The sequence below is a fragment of the Pezoporus flaviventris genome, unplaced genomic scaffold (assembly GCF_033815535.1).
Source record: "Pezoporus flaviventris isolate CSIRO_AGI_PZ_B2104156 unplaced genomic scaffold, CSIRO_AGI_Pfla_v1 ptg000037l, whole genome shotgun sequence".
NCBI lineage: Eukaryota > Metazoa > Chordata > Aves > Psittaciformes > Psittacidae > Pezoporus > Pezoporus flaviventris.
Window position 1 is genome coordinate 988,854 of NW_026892585.1, and position 20,747 is coordinate 1,009,600.

General features: G+C 43.7%; 1 protein-coding gene across 25 annotated transcripts in view; it reads right to left on the reverse strand.

Moving 5' to 3' along the window:
* ARPP21 (cAMP regulated phosphoprotein 21) overlaps positions 1-20,747 on the reverse strand; it is a 184,183-nt gene that overhangs the window by 22,078 nt on the left and 141,358 nt on the right. For all 25 annotated transcript variants that reach the window (XM_061464327.1, XM_061464329.1, XM_061464326.1 and 22 more), the window contains 2 exons: positions 20,416-20,679; positions 12,613-12,739 (listed from right to left, as the gene is read on the reverse strand). In XM_061464327.1, the coding sequence (XP_061320311.1) occupies positions 12,613-12,739; positions 20,416-20,679 (391 nt within the window). The remainder of the gene's footprint in view (positions 1-12,612; positions 12,740-20,415; positions 20,680-20,747) is intronic.

Sequence of the window (20,747 nt, forward strand, 5' to 3'; positions counted from 1 at the left end):
AAGTATGCTGAGCAGGCAAAATGAAGATCAAAAGATCAAGCCTTGCTGAAATCTGCCTCTGCTCTTGCTGGGACACCTCGAAAGGGCAGTCATCTTATCAAGGGTTAACCTCCTCCCCTGGGGAGAGCTGGGGCTTGAGGCCCCAGGTTTTCTTTTCTCCTTGTTTAATTGTATGAGGAAGAAAGTACTGCCTGTGTATGTTCTCCCCATACTCGGAAGTCACAAATGTGGGGTACTGGTCAATCTTATAAAGGATGCTCATTTTTGGAAAGAAGCAGATTGACACACAGCATCCTGAAAAGTAAACAGGCAAAAAAGCTCCACACATACTTATCTGGTCTTGGGGTCATGCCAAAGCACAGGAATTGAAGATGTTAAGAAATCAGCTGCTGGTCGACTGGGATCAGAACAGAATCTGCTGTCCCTTAGGAAGCAGTATTGCTCACTTCTGCTCACGCTCTTGCCTCAGGTACAGGCACATCAATCCTGGGACTGGAACTGAACAGCAATTTCTACATTATGGCTTTTGCTTATCTGCAGCAGAACCCAACACTACACACATGACCCCTCCTAACTGTTGGACTTGTGGGTTTCACTCCAACAAGTTAGCTCTTAAGATCTTTGAGGAGAAGTCAACTCTTGCAAGTGAAGCAAGTGGTTTTCTGAGGACTGATTTCTGTAATAGACACCCAAACATTCCCCTCTTTTCCATATCCAGGAAGTCCTGCCTTCCCTGCAAGTAGCCTTCTCTAACCAGGAAGCTCTATGGACCTTGCACTGAACAATGGTTAACTGAGAGTCCTTAGATGAGGTATTATAAAATAAACCTCCCTCTCAAATTGCTGAACGAGAAGAAAAAGGAAATATTCTGGAATCTACTAAAGCAGAGCCTAAAATCAACCGCCTGCAGAGCAGATGCACCAACATCCACCCCTGCTCCATCACCAGCACGACAGGTCTGTCACCAACACTATATATATAAAAATCAAGCCGGATCACACTTGTGATGATCAAAACTTACTGAGATTTTCAAATTATCATAGAATGGTTTGTGTTGGAAGGGACCTGAAAGCTCACCCAGTTCCCACACTCCTACCATGTGCAGGGGCACCTTGCACTATATGAGGTTGCTCAAAGCCCCGACCAACCTGGCTCTAAAAATCTACTATCATAAAAACCAGGTTATCACTTTTTTCACCTCCAGATTAAACATCCCCAGACCCAAAGGATTTGAAAACACTGAAGAATGCCGCTATAAAACAGGTATTCACAAGTTTTTGACAGCCACCCTTTGGCTTGGTGAGCTCAGCAGGATTAGAGCTACTACAGTAACTACCAATGCACTTACACATCATAACCTAATGAAAAGAAGATGAGAGAAAATGGGTGAGATAACCTAAGGGGTTATCAGAGAAAGGTTCTGCTTTACCTGCCCATTTGTTGTGCCGTTGTTCTTGACTCACCTGAGCCATGCAGTAGCCTTTCACCAGCCTGTGAGATATGGGAAATGGAGGATTTCTTTTCAAAGCCACCGTTGCCATCATTCAGCAAAGCATCCTGCTGGGATCGCTTCACATAAACACAAGCAGTTTGCTCACTGCAGACTGAAGCTTTCCCCCCACCCCGTCTCATTTCCTCAGTTTCTACTTGATGGATGTGCTGAGTCTGTTCATTTACAGTAGGAAACTCAGGACAAGAGTTCTTGCCGATTAATTATGGCCTGCTTGGAAACAGCATTTTACTAGTCAATTAGAAACAGCTCTCCGAGGCAAACCGTACTGTCACGTGCCCACACACGTTTCTCCAATAAATCATAGCATTCTGTACTTCCACAACAGGCCATATTATAGCACAAATGAGCTGCCTAATGCATTCTGAACGCTGCCCTAAAGTCATGTCACGTATTAATCAGGACCAAGTAGAATAAGCAAATAAACTGAACTAACTGCGCCCTCCTCCAGTCTTCAAATGCTGCAGTACCACCGAAAACCTTGTGGAAGGTAGCACTGATGAAGGTGCCCTGAGAGAAGAGCAGGAAGTTGCTTGAAAGGTGTTAATACACCCGTGCACCTTGGGCATTACCTTCTCCCTCCATATAACAAGTCCTATCATGAGAGACTCGATGTCAGTTGAGCTGAGAGCTCAAGAGCATTTGCCTATGCCTGCACTGCAAGACAAAGCATTTGGTGATAGCTTGGGTATAAAAGGTGCTTTGTAAAACCCAACTCCCGAATTCTACACACAAATCACAGTCAAATTCACTCTTTCCTGGAATAAAGAACCTCAGGAAACCTAATTCAGATTTGGTAATTCCCTGCATTAAACGATAATTCTATTTCACCAAATTACTTTTGCCTTGCGATGTAGCTGCATTCATAATTATTTATTGCCCAGCTCAAGGTTAAGTGAATGAACAGCCTCACTGAGATCCCGTATAAGCCCTTATTTTTCACAATGTACTACACAAGATTAATTGCTTTGTATTTCTCCAATAGAGAGAATTAAAATTGCCATTTCATACAAACTATTAACACAGCAACCGCTTTGAAGTAGTCCATTGCTTCTTGCAATCTAATACATTTCCCCTCTCCTGCTTACTCTATAAAGTGCTACCTGGCAACCTTAAAAATGTAGTTTCTGGAAGTTCCTTTGCAAGACCTGTGTAAATCCAGGCTTTTGCACTCTTGCAGACTCGGTACCAGATGAAAAGTAGCTCTTGACAAAGAGCAAACTGGAAGCATAGCTTTGTTGAGCAGATGGCATTGAAGATGCTGCTTCAACAGCATGCTACTTGCAAACCCTGAGGACAGTGCTGAAGCATATAATAAGTTGTTTTGATAGCACAGGCTGGCAAAAAGAGCATGGAAAAATATATATATATATAGATTACACATATATACACACACATCCCCTAAACATTTACAGGCAAAGTCCACTACTCAGTTCTCAAGATGGTTCTGGATTTTCATTGCATAAGCAACTACAAGAAACACTGAGACTGAAGATGATGAGAAATCCAAACACTTGCAAAGCCATCCATGAATTACTCCAAGTGGCATTTAGGAGTGCACACTTAGGGATCCTACATGCCCGATCCCAAAGACTACAGCAGTCAGTGGAACTTTGGGTGCCCAAAGTCTTACAGAGGGTGAATGAATGAGCAGCTGCCATAGGAAAAGCTTTTCCTTCTTCTGATTTACCTAAGCTGTCTAAGGAACTTCTTAGAGATGGACAACAGCCCTGAATTGGATGGCCACCACAGTGCCTGCCTTAATGCTCTTTTAACAAGCTCTATGCTGGGTCCCAGGAGAGGAAAAGAAAATCTCTTCACATTGACATATCCAGTTCTTAGCACAGAAGGCTCTCAGGGCGAGCTGCGGCTCCTTGGTATGACTACGGGACAAAAAACAGCATTGGACAAATAGGTGCAATAATGGTTTTTCTGCTCCTTTACTTGCTCTTAGGTGCTTGTATGACAGGAGTCAAAAGCCTGTGTTTGTCACGAAAATATCAGGCTACTGCATTGAAAATAAAAAACAAGCCTATAAAAATACAGAAGGAAAATCTGCGTTTATGTACTTCTAATCCCAGCTCTTCCCAGATACACTGGGCAAAAAGCTTAGCTTCCAAGTATTCAGGTATGGTCGGGTCAGGCATTCAAACTGCTAAAAAACCCCATTGTGTAAAAAGGAATTTCAGTTCCACCTTTTAAACACTGTGCCTATTTGTCTCTCTATCCTGAAAACAATATTCCTGATGAGGGTATACTCATGTCTTGTCAGCAGCACACAAACAGAAGCTCTGAATAGCATTAACCAACCTCTATTCGTCAGTTCTGGAGTGAATTAATGTAAAATGACTTGCGTTTACAGCTGGGTCTTTAGACTGGCAGCAAAGGGGGAGTGAAGAATCACCTCGTTCCCTTCTCAGTCTACATCCTATCAGCCATGAAGGAACCCTCAGAAGAGTCTGCAACAAGAAAAGCTGCGTTTATCCTTATCATTCATAATGATGAATGCCAGCGATAACCACTGGAAGTGAAGCCTCGGCGGGGACTATGCATCACCAGTAATAACAGGAATAATCAAGCTGTTAGAACCAGACACGCAGACAGCAAACTCAATTCTTTTCATTCTCTGTCCAGTACCAATGACAGCTACCAGCCACCATGCATCGCAATTAGCTCACGCTGCAGGAATGCTCTCTGCTCTGGTACATGAGTGAGCTGCAACAGGGAGCAGGACCTGGGGAAGAGGCGAAGAACTATTTGGAGAAGCATCACATACCCTTGCTGTTGCTAAGGAAACCAGCTCCTTTCTTTGGGAAGACCCAAGGCCTGCCTCCTTCACACCCCCACTCCATCAGCCTTATTTCACTCGCAAACAAACAGAAGAGAAACTGAGACAACTGCTCACGAGCTATAGAAATGCATACATTCTATATGTTTAATGTTGGTGAGTCAAAATGAAAATGTCCCTTTCATTGCAAAGGGGTGAATGGCTTGGGTCAATGGTAACTGACTGTAACAAAGGCTTGAATAAAGTTCAGCACTGGGACCTTTTTACAGATCAGGTCAGCCAAACAGTGCTTCAGTGACCAGGACATGGTTCCTGAGTTCCTCTACCCTAGCACTGAACACATAGATTCATAGAATCAACCAGGCTGGACAAACCCTTCAAGATCAACAAGTCCAGCTGTTACCCCAGCGCTGCCAAGGCCACCACTAACCCATGGCACTGAGGACCTCGTCTACATGGTGTGCGAACACTTACCCGTTCCAATGCCTGAGCACCCTTTGGGGAAGGAATTGTTCCTAATATCCAGGCTAAACCCACATGCTGTGGCCCTTCTTTCAGGCAGCTCATAACACGCACACACATTTCTTCTGCTGCATCCCAGTAAGCGTCCTGTTCTATAAGCTTTACAGCTGCAAAGAGCACTTCAATTCCTAAATTCTCCATCAATAGCAATTACAAGGCAGAGGCCCGCTCCTCACCCCCCAGTGCAGATCTCTGGTGTACGTTTGGAGTATTTCTTCAGTTCTTAGCTCAGACCCAACTGCCCTCCTGCACTCCTTCATCCCACTGCATGCTTCCATCTGCAGGGAAAACCAAGCCCCAGAGCCTGTATCCATACTGTGAGCAGCATGCCTGAAGCAATGCTGGAGACGGCCTCTGCCCCTCTGTCGATGGTGGGTCTCCACTAGTTCTAGCCTAAATCTGTCTTTGCTCTCGAGGACTCCAATATAAACCTTTGAATTATTCAGAGCTGTAAAATTCCATCTCAAGAAGCGGGAGCACCGTGCATTGACCCAACACAGAATTAGCGAGTAGAAATGGTGTATGACTCTGTCTGGCAAAGAAAAGAAACATAAAGATCCTTTGTAGACACCGTTGAATACCTCAGAATGTTCCCTACATCCTAGTGTGGCCTTTGCAACTTTTACAGAGCCTATTTTGAAATCCTACCCCCCTGCACAATGCTCTCAGAAATCTTTTCTCTCTATGCTTGCTCCTGTACATTAACTTACATGGCATTAAAACATACTAATTCTCTAAAAAAGAATTAATCTTAAATCTATATTTTAGTGGGAAACCCCAGGGATGCTCTCAGAAATGGCTTGGATCTCAATTAGTGCTAGAGAAATTGCACAGAACTTGAGAAGCCTTGAAAGAAAACCACAAGTGAACGCCTGTCTTAAGATGCTTAGGGCTGTTGAGCCTGCTGGTGTTCTCTTCCCTCAATATTTGCTCTCTCTTGGTGTGAATGCTGAATAATTAAAGAAGTCATCCAAGGAAGAACAAAGCTTTTTGACAAAAGTGATTTTGCCTTTCAGCTTTCAGCATCAAGTGTGCTGCAGGAGTGTGATAGTATTAATTCTGCTATTACTTTAAATTACAGATACTCTGTAAAGCCAAATGCTGGTTCATTACCGGTGCAGCTCTATTGCTTAATGTCAGAAGGACAGCAGGATTTAGTGTTCCTAAGGCTTCGAAGCCCCAGGCCTGGCTTTCTCAGCAAGCTTCTGAGAAGCCTTGAATGCAGTATTCACTCACAGCATCCTCCTCCAGCAGTACAGGAATGAAATCCAGGGTGCAAAACTCTAGGTGGGAAACTCCCTGTGGCTAGCTAATAGGAAACACTGAGGAGGTGGATGGGTCTTGGAGCTAATCTTAATCACACACCATACACAACAGCGAAATACTGTAAAAGCAAGACCTTAAAATTGCAAAAAGGAACCTGAAATATATAATCAGAACTACATTTCATGCTTTATACCCTTCTTTGTCATGCTTCTTTACACCTTTAAAGAAATCACTGTAAGAAAGATGGAGAACACCCCTGCACAGCAGAGAACCCCAGGGAGCGTGTTCCCTGCAGTGCACCACATGGGTTAAAACCCTCTCAGGCTGAGGCACCTGGCTTTCCCACACAATGGGAATGCCTCACATTGGAACCACATCTCTAAGGCAGCTAGCTGGCAGGCGCTGCGCTCTGCCTTGCAGATGCTCTTGGTCTCAGACACAGTACTGTCCAAACAAAGAGCTCACAGGTAAAGCTTAAAGTTTCTGGGCAATTTCAATGTAAAATACTTGCACAGAAACCAATGATATCATCAGGGATCACTTCCAAATCACAATTCTCAATTTAATCCTACAGCAATTGCTGCGAACTCTTCCCTGATCCGGCCCTACTATTCCATAAAATGCCCTTAAATTTCAAAGCCTTACAACAACACTAATGAACACAGCACTACACTCAAGTGTCTAACACAGTAGGGCTTTGTCTGTCCCCTTCCTATCAAGCCCCTGTAAAAAGGGATGCTCACCCCTTGCAATGCAGTATCTGTTAAACCACCCCCTAGCATTGAGCACAGATGGGACACCTTCAGTACAAAGCTGTTTCGGTAGTGCAGTAAGCAATCACTGCTGGAGAAATAGTTACTTTGGGTAATTAGATACCCACATATTGAAGTCGTTTATGTTTACATAAGCACAGACATTACAGGGGGAATTAGGCAAACAAATCTATCAGGGACCAGGAGCGCCTGTCGGGTTGCTAATGAAGGTAGAAAGCGGCAATCTTTCTTTATCAGGTTTTCTAATGGCCATGCTAACAAACCAATCTTCATCTCTCGCCCGGTTCCTTTCCTCTCTGTATCAATTTACAGGGACAAATGCTTTCAGAAGACAGAGGGGATGATAACGCTCCTCAATGATGCTGACACCTAAGAGATTAAATTAAGCAAAACCTCAGTATTTCACTGTCAATTTGACTCTGATTTCTACGTAAAGAGATTCATGGTCTCTGTTAAGGTACAGTTTGTCTTTGCTTGAAATTTGTTTCAGAGATGCATTAAAAAGACAATTACCTCTTTTTCCTTACTGGAAGCTGCAAAGGCCAATAACACCGTACTCCAGCAGAAGTATTACCTTTCCTTCAAGACAAATATTTGCTACTTACAGAAGTAAATACTTAATGTATACTTATGAAGAAAGGATTCTACACCCAGGCAGCGCTCAGCTGTGTACTTTCCTCACGTAACAGCCTCCTTTGCCTACCGTACACAACCAAGTAGAACTGGAATTTTAGGAAAAAAGCAGAGATTTCCTATGCAATTTCAGCCTTATGCTATCTGGGCACTGAAACAGGTTATAATGGCCACATTTGTGGGTTCTCAAATGCACGGGAAACCCTAAAATCATTACATTAACTGCAGAAGTGACAGACCCTCCCATTATGCCAAATACCATCTTATTTTCTCTGGAAACACTGTAATGCAAACCTTTGGCTGGAAGATTGGTTTACCAAAGTACTACAAGTCTTAGCTTTAATCTCCTCAGAAGATGATCTTCATCCCTGATGCAAAACACACACCCCAGATTTTTACCTTACAACTGTGTGATAAACCAAGCTAACTGCCTCTTAGAACCATGATCTAAATCCTTAAACAAGGATCTAAGTATTATTGTAATCTATAAGGTGCACATCAAAATTATCTGGTACACATAAGGTGGAGACAGAACGATGAACCAAAGCAGGAGAAAATCACATGATTTGTTGCAGGTTGTTCATTTGTGAACAGCAATAAGACCAGTTGCATATCCCAAAGTAATGCTCATGTACTTATCAAGTCATATTTATGAAGCACATTAAAGATGAAACGTCCTTGCGGTGCACAGCACTTGTTATACTGAAAGTAAACAGATACAGCGGTATAAAAGACCCCATTGCTGATTATTTCTATCATAATAAAATACAAAACGTTACTGATTTAGCAGCAATATACCTCTATTTTTCTATTCAAACACAATACCTAGGAGTGAAAGCTTTCAAACTATCAATACAGAGGTAATTACTGAAGAATGAAATACTGATGATGCTAGACGTGCAATTTACAGTGTACTGTTAGATGAAGACGCGGAAATAACATCTTCTTCTGCCTGGTTACAGAACTGGGCATGTCACAGGATGTTAAGTATCGTCTGTTAGAGAGTGCAGAAATGACTGATAACAATATACCCCAAAAGTATTTCTGTTTACAGACCAAACTACCACACTGTCAGAGACCACATTTTCACCCTGGAGAAGAGAAGGCTCCTGAAGGGGAGACCTTATAACAGCCTTCCAGTGCCTAAAGGGGCTACAAGAAACCTGGAGAGGGGATTTGACAAGGACACGCAGTGACAGAGACGTGACAGAGGGGAGATTTAGGTTAAACATTAGGCAGAAGCTCTTCCCTGTGAGGGTGCTGAGGCGCTGGCACAGGGTGCCCAAGAAGCTGTGGCTGCCCCATCCCTGGCAGTGTTCAAGGCCAGGTTGGACACAGGGGCTTGGAGCAAGCTGCTCCAGTGGAAGGGGTCCCTGCCCGGGGCAGGGGTTGGAGCTGGATGAGCTTTAAGGTCCCTTCCAACCCAAACCAGTCCGGGATTGCGTGATTTTGACTCGACACAAACGTAATTCAAACAGCAGAGATTTTTACAGAAGCTTCATGGAAACCTCTGTTTGTGCCAGGCTGATGCCAGAAATGGGTCATTTACATTCCCATCCGAGCCTGCACTTAAGGGGGGAAACCAGCAGGAGGGGTAACCAAACCCCCACAGAAGTTCACATGCTTCTCTCCAGATGATCTATTGCTGCCAGAGCCCTAATCTAATTTTGGGTGAGCTCATCCTTTTTGCTGCCCTGGAGCCGCTTTAACTTAATATCGCTCTCCTTGCAGAGCCACGAGAGAGCACAGGCTCCCTTTCCCACCGCAGATGCTGTGCTGACATTTCACTTCAGCTGTTTGCTGTAAAAGTCATCAATATCGCTCCGCTCCTGAAGAGACCTTTTCTGAGCAAAATGAAAACAAATTGCTGGCGTTAGAGCAAACTTTGACCTCTGCAGCCCAGAGGTGGGGAAAATAACACCTAAATTCCTTGCAGCGGCTTTGAAAGCTTCCAAAAGCTCCTCCAAGCATGCAAACTTGTGTATGGTAATAAAACACCTCCTGAGGTGCCAGGCTCCCTGTTCACACCGCAGCGCATGCCAGCCAGCAGGTATAGGCAGGCAGTATGTACAGGTAGAGAGCCTGGCCTCCCATGGGCTCTCCTGCGCTGCACTCATCCTCCCTCTGAAGCATCAGCAAGTGCTGTGAGGTCTTTGGGGAGAGCATTTCCAACAGCATTGTTTCATCTGCCTCCTTCCCATCTGTTCCCCCTTTCCATTCACACCATTCCTGACCTGCTCTCTGTTCCACCAGTCCTCCTTCATTTCCCTGCCCTTTGCTATCCCCAGCTCCTGCACAACCTGCTCACATTCTGGTCTGAAGCTAAGTCTACATGGGAAGGGAAACCATAGCCTGAAACACCCACTTGTTGCTTGTTATTTTCCAGCCACGTACAAGCTTCTAGGAAGATTTTAAAGGGTTTCTTTTGGTTTTTTTTTTGTTTTGCTTTATAAAAATGTTTTTTTTTTAAGGGAAAAGTAGTGAGGTTACTTGGCCAGTTTTGCTCAAACAATCCTCATAGCAGTAACATTTTAAGTTCATTGTCTAATTTCTGCCCCATTTGACTGAGAGGTGAAAGCTGCAGAGAGATGACACGTCCAAAGTTTCATAGCAATCAGTGTCTTGGAAGAGGAGAGATGCTCCCCAGCTCCCCTGTCGAAAGGCTGCAGTGTGAGCTCGCAGGGATTTGCTCTGTTGAGCTCCCACCACTCCATCTGCTGCAGTGGCAAAACACCATCTCTTGCCCAGTGAAAGCATCAAAGAGGAGCCCAAAGAGATGAGGACTTTGCAGAGGGGCTGAGGGCACAGGTCACATGAAGAGAAAAATGTATGTGTGTGGGGAGGCTGATGCTAAGGAAAGCAGATGTGGTGACACAAAGCACGAAACCACCTGAGATCATCACTGAATCATCTGGGGTTTTGGAGTCTCAGTGCTTACAGTGAACCTTCTGCAATAAATCATAGCATGAATAATCACAGAGCCAACTAAGTTGGAAAAGACTTTTAAGATAATCAAGTCCAACTGTTACCACGGGACTGCCAAGTCCACCACTAAACCATACGCTTTCCTATGCCTTAATTTCTCTTTAATTTAAGTATAAATTATGTGACATTTTAGAAAGCTAGCTATTCTCCAAATACCCATGGATGCAGTGGAACATAAATACACATTATCCTTCCAGCATCTCCACGACAAGACCTGTAGAAAACTGCAAAGTGCTTCCTGTCATGCCTATTGTACGCTCAGGTGATGGCTGTGGGAAAGGATGTATCTGAGCCCAAAGGGATGGACCAGCTTGAGGAATCTATTCTCAGCCAAGTCTCAAGATCTGAAAAGAGTTAAATGCTTAACATCACCACCCCAGCAGGGAGCCTAAACCGTAGTCACAATGTTTTCAGTCTTAAACAAGAGATAAAAATAATGTTTCCAACCGAGCAGGCAGCTGAAAGAGTGAATTGCAGGGAAAGGCTGGCATGCTAGAGACTGTACACAAACTCCTTGACTCATGTTTGCCAAACACGAGTCGTAAGGAAAACGATGCAGTAAACACAGAAACAAGATTAGCATTTGCATCTCTGCATTGTCTGTACCCAAACGTAACAGCTCCTGTGCTACAATATACCTTTAAAGCCAGGATTTTCTTAAGATCAAACAGCTGGATCTTCTCCAGAACATCACTCAAGTGCTTTAGACCATCCCTTGTGCACTTCATTTACCATAATCTCCGTTATGCTATGGATGTAGCATTAAACTTATAAATATAGCTTTATAACAACACAGTAGACCCAGATAATGTCATCTAGGTTGATTTGCACCGAGGTTCAAAGACCCACTATATAGAGATAATAAACATGGCATAGATTGTCAGGTAATAGAAGCTAGAGGAGACAGATGACCTTTGTGCAATATTTCACCCTCTTCCCTCTCAGGGATGTATAAAGATGAAGGTATGAAAGCAGACACAGTCAGGCACCACTGACACTGACCAAAATGCCACCATTTTTATTAGAACAGCTTAAAAAACAAAGCCAAAACCCCAATCGATTGCTTACTTATAGCTGTGTTTGCTGCATCTGTTTCCCTGAGCGTGGACAAAATTGCCAGCAGCCACATTACAGAGACAGGTTGATGGCTGGCTGACCCCATAAGTCTTGTTCACATCTCATGTCTGCGCTGCTGACTTGCATCTTAAAAGACTTGTGTATCGGGGCCTCTGCAGGGAACCTGCTTTGCCATTCAGAGTGGGTTTTACCAAACCCAGACAGAACAATGAACGCTTTGTCCTACCCGGCATGTCTGTAATTGCAAGCCCTACCAGGAAACAACATCCCCTGCACCTTGGAGTTACTGTCTGAGACACTGAACGAGGAGAGATGTGCACTAAAGAAACAGACAGCCAACAACTTAAACAGAAAAACCTCCAAGACCAGAACTCTTTATTCCCTCGAAAGGTGAAGACCCCTTCACAAGCACAACCCCCAACATGCACCAGCCCAACTCTGCCTGTGTCCCTCTTAATGTGGTGTCATCAGGAGTGGCACGACACAGCAGGAAAAGAGACCGGTTCACTGTGAGACCTGCTACTCACTCTCTTACAGTGTAACGGCCCCCCTTCCAGCTGCACCCTTCTGCGGGGAGCTGGTGCCGATGGCCATCAACCACATAGACCGCCGCGCTGTTCCTCAGGCTCAGGGGGAGCAGAAGGTGATGGAGCACCTTCTCCATCACTGCAAACCTGCCCTCCTTGTAGAGCCTTATAAATACTTGGGGATTTTGCATGAGGAAGGACAAGCTCCAACAGTCGGCTTGAATATGCAATGTACTGCTCACATCAGTTCCCCCCCACTCCTCCCTGTGCCCCAGTATGTGGAGCACGGACACTGAGGACACAACACCGTGTCCAGGAAAGCAGTAGTGAAGAACAGAACCTCTGCTCTTCCATTGCTCAGCATCCCCAAGCAAAGAGTTTCTCAAGTCGTAATTTCCCCCGCTATTTTCAAACAGAACAGCAACCAGCTTTCTCCTCTGCTGTTCAAATTCAAAATGAAACCACAACCAAGAGGTTTCACCAGCCAAGGCACTGTGAGCCGCTGAAGAAATGAGTAACAGATGCAAATACCTGCTTGCTGTGCAGTCTGTGGGATCTGTTGACTCCGCTGTGCATTGTACTGAACTGAGGCAATGGGTCTGTACTGCTGAGTTGTTGAGGTAGGGTACTGACCAGATGGGTAATAATACACTGGCATCTGCAAAGAAAGAGAACAGCAGCTAACTACAGGCCCTAAAGCTCCAAGATTCACAACATCAAATGCAACTGGAAGGGGAGCAGGAGTTCAAGTCAAGCAGATTAGTGGTAACTAATCGGAGGAGGGGGTTGCACGGCATCACTTCAAAACCTGCTGTTTGCTTCTTAGCTTTGCTAGGAAAAGGACTACTGGTGCCCAAATTTCTTCTCAGATACTTTAAGAAATGGGAAAAAAAAAAAAAAAAAATTTAATTGAAAGAGACAAAACCATACAGGTTGCATAAAAAACATGTACCAAAGAAATCACAGTAAAGAAGCAATTGCTGCAGAAAAGAGGATGCAAACACCACCTTCCATATCAACACAGTACACATAGAGAGCATGTTGACCAGGAAGTGAACTCTGGCAAAACCAGTCAATTCACAGCAAAGAACAGCCTGGAGTAAAAACACATAGAAGCAAGACAGAGGCAAAGATAGAGAGGGTGCCCTTAACACTTGTAAGAAACAACGATTAAATCCCTGTTTTTGTTGAACAGCTACATGAACGTTTCCCTGCAGCCTCTCCCAAGGCTGGTGTGAATACAATTACAGTTCAAAACACAACCGTAACTTCTTTCTTGCAGGAGCTGAGGGTAAGCACCGAGCCAGCAAGTTCTGCTAGGTGGGCTTCTTTTTTGTGTTGTCATTGTCTTATAGAGCAAGGTGTACTACATCACTGCATCACGCAGAGGAACGTGGACGTTTGAGGGCGACTGGTGCTGCACGTTTGCTACAGCACTGTACTGAGACACTTGAGCTGAACAGCTTTCCACTGACCTTTGGCAAGTTCAAAGCACTCCAAGTCTTTCATTTTCATCTGCAGTGGATGCTGTAGTTACCTGACAGAGGTTGACAGCATACGGTATCATCAAACTGCAGAGAGATGCAGGTCTGGTTGAACATCGCTTCTCTGTTACATCCCTAGGCATTTCTTTATACAATTTACTGGTTTATTTTTCCCCTTGTGTGTAGCATTTATCCTACTCAGACCTATGCATAGAGTCCTACCAAATGCTTTTGGTTTGGGTTGGGTTTTTAATTTTCATACAAAAATAAGAACTATTTTTGCCACTTTCATTTGCCTGGAGGAAATGCTCGTGACACAGCTCATTCAACTTGATCATGCATAAAGTATCAGCAGAGTAAAGGTAATAGCATCCTTGAGCATACTGCTAGGACATCAACAGAGACACTAGAAGGTTACTTAGAGACGCTGTCAGATGAGAAAGCACAGGCATAGACACAAAAGACTAGGTAAGAAGGGGGTATGGATGGCTACTTGGGCAAGCAGAAGACTGCTGAATGGGTAACTGGTGGGAAAAGTGTCAGGATCAACCAAGCTGAATTTGGTCTGGTTGGTGAAGTGAAACCCCCAGACCGACTGAGAGTCAACATCCCCTGTCAATCAAGAGCCTGAATACCAATTCATTCTTCAAGGTTGCTTCATTTTCCATTCAATCAATGGAACTCTTCCCCTCACTAATAATAGCAGCCAGCTTCAAATACCAGAAAAACAAGAACATTTTGATTGAAAAATGTAAGCTCTCCTCCCTCCAGACCTACCAAGTGGCACATAATAGCTACAGCCTGCCCTTGAGCCAGTTGGGTTTTTAGAGACTAAAGTAACCAAAGCAAAATGCCTTTGTAAAATGGACAAGACCAGGATGAACTTTGCTTCGCTCAAAGCAAAGCCACAAGGTATAGGAAAGCTGACCCAGGCGTTTAAGGTGCAAAATCATTCTTTAACTATCACAGCCATGTAAACTATGGATCAGGCAAGTTTAGTGTGATAAACTCATCTTGTGGAAAGGGGACTGCTCTCAGCAAGACTCTACTATAGGAGACTGGAAAGAAGCGAGAGGACTCAGCTTAAGTAAATTCAATGCAAAGAGCTGATCCTGCCTTGGAGCAGGGGAACAGAGCAGACATTCCAGCAACTATTCTGTATTTTCTATTACCACCTTCTACAAATCAAAGAATATTAAACCCCTGTGGAAATACTCCCACTTCTCCTGGCAGCAGCTTAATCTCACTTAAAGGATTTAAATTTATTTGATTTACCCTCAACTTCCTCATTTTCCCTTGTACAGATGAGCCCCTAGATAGTTGGGAACACATGAGCATATGAGAACAATGTGAATTATCTCTTGTGGAAAGGTTCTGTGGGTATTAACTTTAAAACGCAGCCTAAAGAACATAGGTTTTGGAGTGACGTTTGTATCTGAATAGGCTCAGCACAAACCCATCTATGCACGCTGAAGCATTTAGGGTAATTTGGAAATAGGTATTTATTTTTACCACCCAGTTAACACCTCAGTTAGTCAAAGGGTTTTCTCCCTTGCTCTCATTTTCTCAATTCATTGGAATACAGTGGCTATATGCCTCCAGCTTGTCAGAGTGCAATCTATCAGCCTGAAAAATGACAGTAGTAGGAGTGTTGGGTAAAAAAAAAATCATCATTTCACTGAGATTAATGGATGAATATGTCACTAATCGCACATGCATGACTTGCAAAGGAGACGTTTAGGTTTTCCTGGGATCTTTTTGTTGTTGCTGTTGCCTGTAGTTGGTTTGGGGTTATTTATTTGTAGTTGGAATTGACTGGGTTTCCTGTGTTTTGTTAAGAGGTCAGCCATTAAAAGAAAGGCTTGGTGTAAAACATAGACATTGGGTAAAATAGGTCTTTCATGGTTGAGGGGCTTGCAAGGATCCATTTTCATTTATCTCGAGTACATCTCTGCGTCAGTAGTTGAAATGTGTTATTTGTCCTTTCTGCTATTACTTCAGTGTACAGTGGAATTAGAGGGATCAGAGATAACCAGTATCACTTACACCACCTGCCCTGACCCTATTGAATTTTTTAGTTTCTCATTGCATTGGCGTTACTAACACCTTGCTTATGTGCTCTTCCACAAAACCCGTCACGTTTCTGTAGCAGCCTACTGACACGCTGCATCAGACTTGAATTGCTTCCCCATGTGAATGCACAGTCTAGCCTTGGACCTGTTGCTCATGTAACATATTTCATTTACAGAACCTGGAAGTCTTTATTGCACAAACAAGCATGCCAACGCAACTATACGGTCATCCTAGATTTCAAAAAGCCCTTCTAAGACCACACTTTGATAAATGCTGCCTTCTTCAGTCTAAGAGCAGTTTCTTGATGTTAATCCTTGACACTGTAAAAAATCCCTCCTTTTAAATAACTACCATAGAAACAGTTGACAGATGATCCTTACCCCCTTGGATATGCTTATTTTGAAGGTGAATACCTTCCTTGCTTGCAGGCTGACTGTTCCAACACATACTGCTTTTTCTCTCATATGCAGCTTTTTCTGACTGGGCACACCACTTCAGAGACACTCATGAAATGGCACAAACAGGCATTTCTTCTTCCTCCTTCTAATGTGCTTTGTCCCTAGATGATAGGCAGGGACTCAATACAGCACTGGCTTTCTGCTTTGTTCTGTCCACATACTGTTTGTTCAAAACCCATTTCCAGGCTGGGTCTCCCTGGACAGCTCTCTGCAGCATCCCTTAAATTCACAGAGATGTTGTACATCTCCTCATGGTAGAAGCAGGATTCCACAGATCTTTCAGGTTGATTTTACTTCCCCAAACTCTCTTCCTACTGACTTACAGCTTGATTCTGACATCAGACAGATCTTCTGTTTTCTCTTAACATTGCTGATACCCAGTTAGGTTTGGATTAACAAATTCCTCCGGATGATTAGCGATGCTGACGCTATTGCTAACAGCAGCATAAATGGGAGCAAAGACAACAGAAACCACAGTGATGCATAGACACATGGAGGTACCATTTCTTCCCAATACCTAACTGACTGGGATCAGTCATCCTTCAAGGATTTTTCTCTTCCTCCCCCCCCTTTCTCTTCCCTCCTCCACTCCCTCCATAACATAATGGCCTGTGTACAACTGTAGGACGTCCTCCAATATCATTTTCTAAGATCATCACTAAGACCCATTCACTTGCAGTGACTCACCAGCCTTCTTCACGACAAGCTTCCTAGAGGAGACATGCTATAAATAAAGATTTTGTCTTAAGGTAGCTAGGGACTCTCTTGGAGCGGTCTTATGGAAAGAGACAGCTAAGACACAAAATGAACTCAGATGAAAAATACCTGCACATGTGCATTACTTCTCCAAGGCTCTCCAAGGCTTCATGCCACCTCATTTCTGGACATCACATTGCCAGTTTGCTTTTCAGGAAGAATGATTCCATGGGGAAAGTAACTTTTAAGGGAGCATATCCTTTCCCATTGGCAGGGTACTCACAGTTTTCCCATTTCTTCATTTGCAGAGGCAATGACAAGCACCACGGAGAGAGTGCTGCCAAACCCAAATGTGGACCCTTGTTCAAGTGCCTGGGCCCAGAAGTGTTACAGAAGTATATGTCAAAGAAGCAAATTGCAAATAGAAGAATGCAGAGAAAGTAAAGATGTATGTTTCCTATTTGTGATATAGAAAGCAAACAGGCTTTAGTTTCTAAAAGTCCCTTTCAGCAAACCCTGGCTAATGGTTAAGGTTTGTTTGTTTCATTTTGGTTTGGATGTTTGTTGGTTTTCTCCTACTGGCTGAGCAAAGGTCATTATTTTCAGGTTATTAAATCATTACTCTGTCTGCAAGCTGGGGAATAGCTGTGATGAAAGAATCAGCAAAAGGAAAGTAAGGGGTCCTCTTGCCACTTCTTAGGCATCTCATTTCAAGCTCAGCCTGATGCTGCTTTGATGCAGCCTGGGAGAGAGAATCTTGGAGAGCAGCCATAGAGCCATGTTTAATTGAACTTCAATACAAACCCTAATAATTTAAATGCAATACCCTAGGGTTTGTAGGCTTGGAGAGCATTTCTTTCTCCTCCTTTAAGATCCCAAAGGAAATGACCACACTCACAGGACCTCTACTAATTTCCAACAGCATACAGGACACCACAGCCAGCCCACTAGAACCTTATCAGCAATGCATTTGCAGGAACTAATTACATTATGACATTAGAGCCAAGCCTCTTTTTTACTGGTTTAAGTTCAATAGCAACTTTTAAGGTATAAAAGTGCTTTTACATTGACTGCATTGATGAATACATCACATAATGTTTTGCACGCATTACCATCTTAACTGCACTTGTTGAGCAGCCTCACTATTGCATTTAAGCCCAAAACAGTAAAGGTAAAGCAGAATGCCAACAGCCACCACCACAGTGAAGTTTTGCCATGGGCAGGATGGAGAGATGGGGTCTAAGTGCCCTACACAGAAAGCTAAGCTATTAGGGCAAAGGAACTACTGTTTCCCAAGGCTTTGCACATCTTTTTATACAAGGAACCTTCCATTGCTGTACACATGCCACAAGTAGTACACAAACCAAAGTGCCAAATTCTAGCTGAAGAGAATGAATTAAAGCTGGAGACATCGATCAGGGGTTCCTATCTGTGCACGTGAATGCTGCGACCTGCTGCACCCTCTTCCTTCCCTGCAGACTAAAGCCACTATTTCACAGTACAGGGACAGAGGCAGCAGGGACTGACATCCCACACACCCTCTTCCACACCAGTATCTGACAAGGATCTTTTAGAATAGCAATCAGCTGGAGACGGATGGTGCATGCAGTGCAGTAGACACTGACACCGCTGAATTTCTCGCCTTTCTATGCCCCTCTGAGGACAAACCATTCCCCAGTGAAATAATTGAGTTTGCTGCAAACCCCAAAGATATTTTTCTGCCCTTGGCAACTTTTCACTTTGTTATAACATAGGAGGAAAGCGCCTGCAAATATATTATTTGGGGTACAGAGACACACTGGCCATTGGACACAGCAGTACGGTACTGGTCCTACAGCATCCTCTACATGAAAAGACACCTCCTCATCGTTTGTCCTCTGAAGAAGTTCACCTGACTCTCCAGTGGTACCAGAGCAAGTATGAATGAGGGAAAACAGCCTCATAAGGTAACGCTATGCCAGACTGAATGAAAACTCAGATGCAGGATGGGATGCAGGATGCTGCAGCCCCCCCACCCAAGCAAACCCCATACAGCAAGGCTGGGAAACGTTATCGCTTTGTCTGCTGCAGTGACAGCTCATGAAATGGATGTGCTCACATTGATCCGGTTCACTAGGAGTGTCGGGAGGTTTGATTAAATGATGTCTGAAAACACTGAGGCCACTGGGGGGGTTGGTTGTACGTGAGGAGAGAAGCCCAGCCAGCTTCCACTTGCCCACTAAGGAGGCTGAGTCCAGGTGGGGAGATGGAATCTGCTTGTCAGGTCACCTTTTTCTCCCAGATATTTTAAAAACATGCTACATTTGGCAAACATTTAAATGTTTTTCTACCAATATTATCATTTTTTTTTTTACAAAAATAATCACATTACATTGAACTTCAGCTCCTTAGAATTATTTTTATTACAAGCCTTCTCTCAGAAAAAATGGCTGCGTAGGTTCTAACTACGGACATCACCATCCTCTATGGGGTGGCAGCATCCAGCAGTCCTCGGGTTTCTTTTGTTTTTAATTAGTGATCTCATTAACCAGATCTCTAGCTCACTTAAAACATTGTAACAGTATAAATTCTTCATTACTCTGGCAATACAGAATCCCATTAACAAACACAATTGGAGATTTTTAGTAAGAAGCAGCCAACAACCAACCCAGTAGGATTTACACTACTTCTACGTTAAAAGAAATGGTGATTTCTTTTTCCTTTATTTTTCATGTTTTCTTCCAAAGGATAAAATGAAACCAAGAAAGATACTATTAATGCCATTTGAAAGTAGAGTTTAAATGAAGTTACCCATAATTGCATAAAGAAATTCATCTTTTTAAAGTGTATGCCTTGAAAATGGGCCAGAAAGTCATCTGTGCATTTTACTTCTTGACAGTAATCACTTTCAATATTCCGTAAAGGTACCCAGGAGACAAGTGGAGATGTTTGGTAGTGAACAGTAAAACATAATCAGTCTTCAGGAAGACAGTTAAAATTACTGATCTGTGACATCTCACATGTTCAAGTCAATTAAATATGATTAATGACTACCTGGGCTGATGTGCGTGTTGCTCTTTTGGTGTATATATACAGGGAAAAAGGACTATGGATATTTATTCACCTCCTTCATATTCATAGAATCATTTAGGGTGGAAAAGACCTTTAAGATCACTGAGTCTGACTGTAAGCCTAGCACTGCCAAGTCCACCTGTAAACCACGTCCCTAAGTGCTATCTTAGTTGTACTTTGGATAGGGAAACAGGGTAAGAACAGAACAGCATCCAAGATCTTCCCCCAGTTCTTTAACCACTTTTTAAACAAAGAAACTTCTATATCCACAAATCCTTTTTTCCCTTTTTATTATCTCCCCCATCTTACATCTCTAATTGAGCTGAAATTGATGTTCATAATCTGAACACTTATGCCAGTCAGAACGCCAACACAACGCCCTGACAGAGGGGAACTCTTCCCTTACCATATGCAGGCATGTCCTGGAGTACAATCACGTGTTCAGAAAATGGTGTGAGGATAAGGAAGGAATTGCTGAAACCCAGGAAATGACAGAGGTTTTGCAAGTGTCCTGCTACCTAAAACTGTTATAATGAGCAACATGCCAAACCAATAGCAAGGGCTATGCGTACCTGAGCAGGTGGTGGTGGTTGTTGCACGAAGCCCTGGGGTGGAGGTGGTGGCTGCAGCACTGGTTGGGATCCTGGTGGACCTGAACCTGTAAAGCCTCCTGGGGGAAGCTGCTGACTTGGAGAAGCCATAATGTAACCCGTCTGCTGGGCAGGCTGCTGCAAGATAGGTGATGGGTACACAGGACCAGACGGCGACTCGGGGTTGTCTCCTGATGACTGACGACTCAAGCTCATCTGGTTGAACTGTGTTGTCATGTCATCTCGCTGCAGGGCAAAAGGCAGTAGAAGATGATGCAGGCATGATGTCTGCAGTAGGCACGCAAATGGGCAAA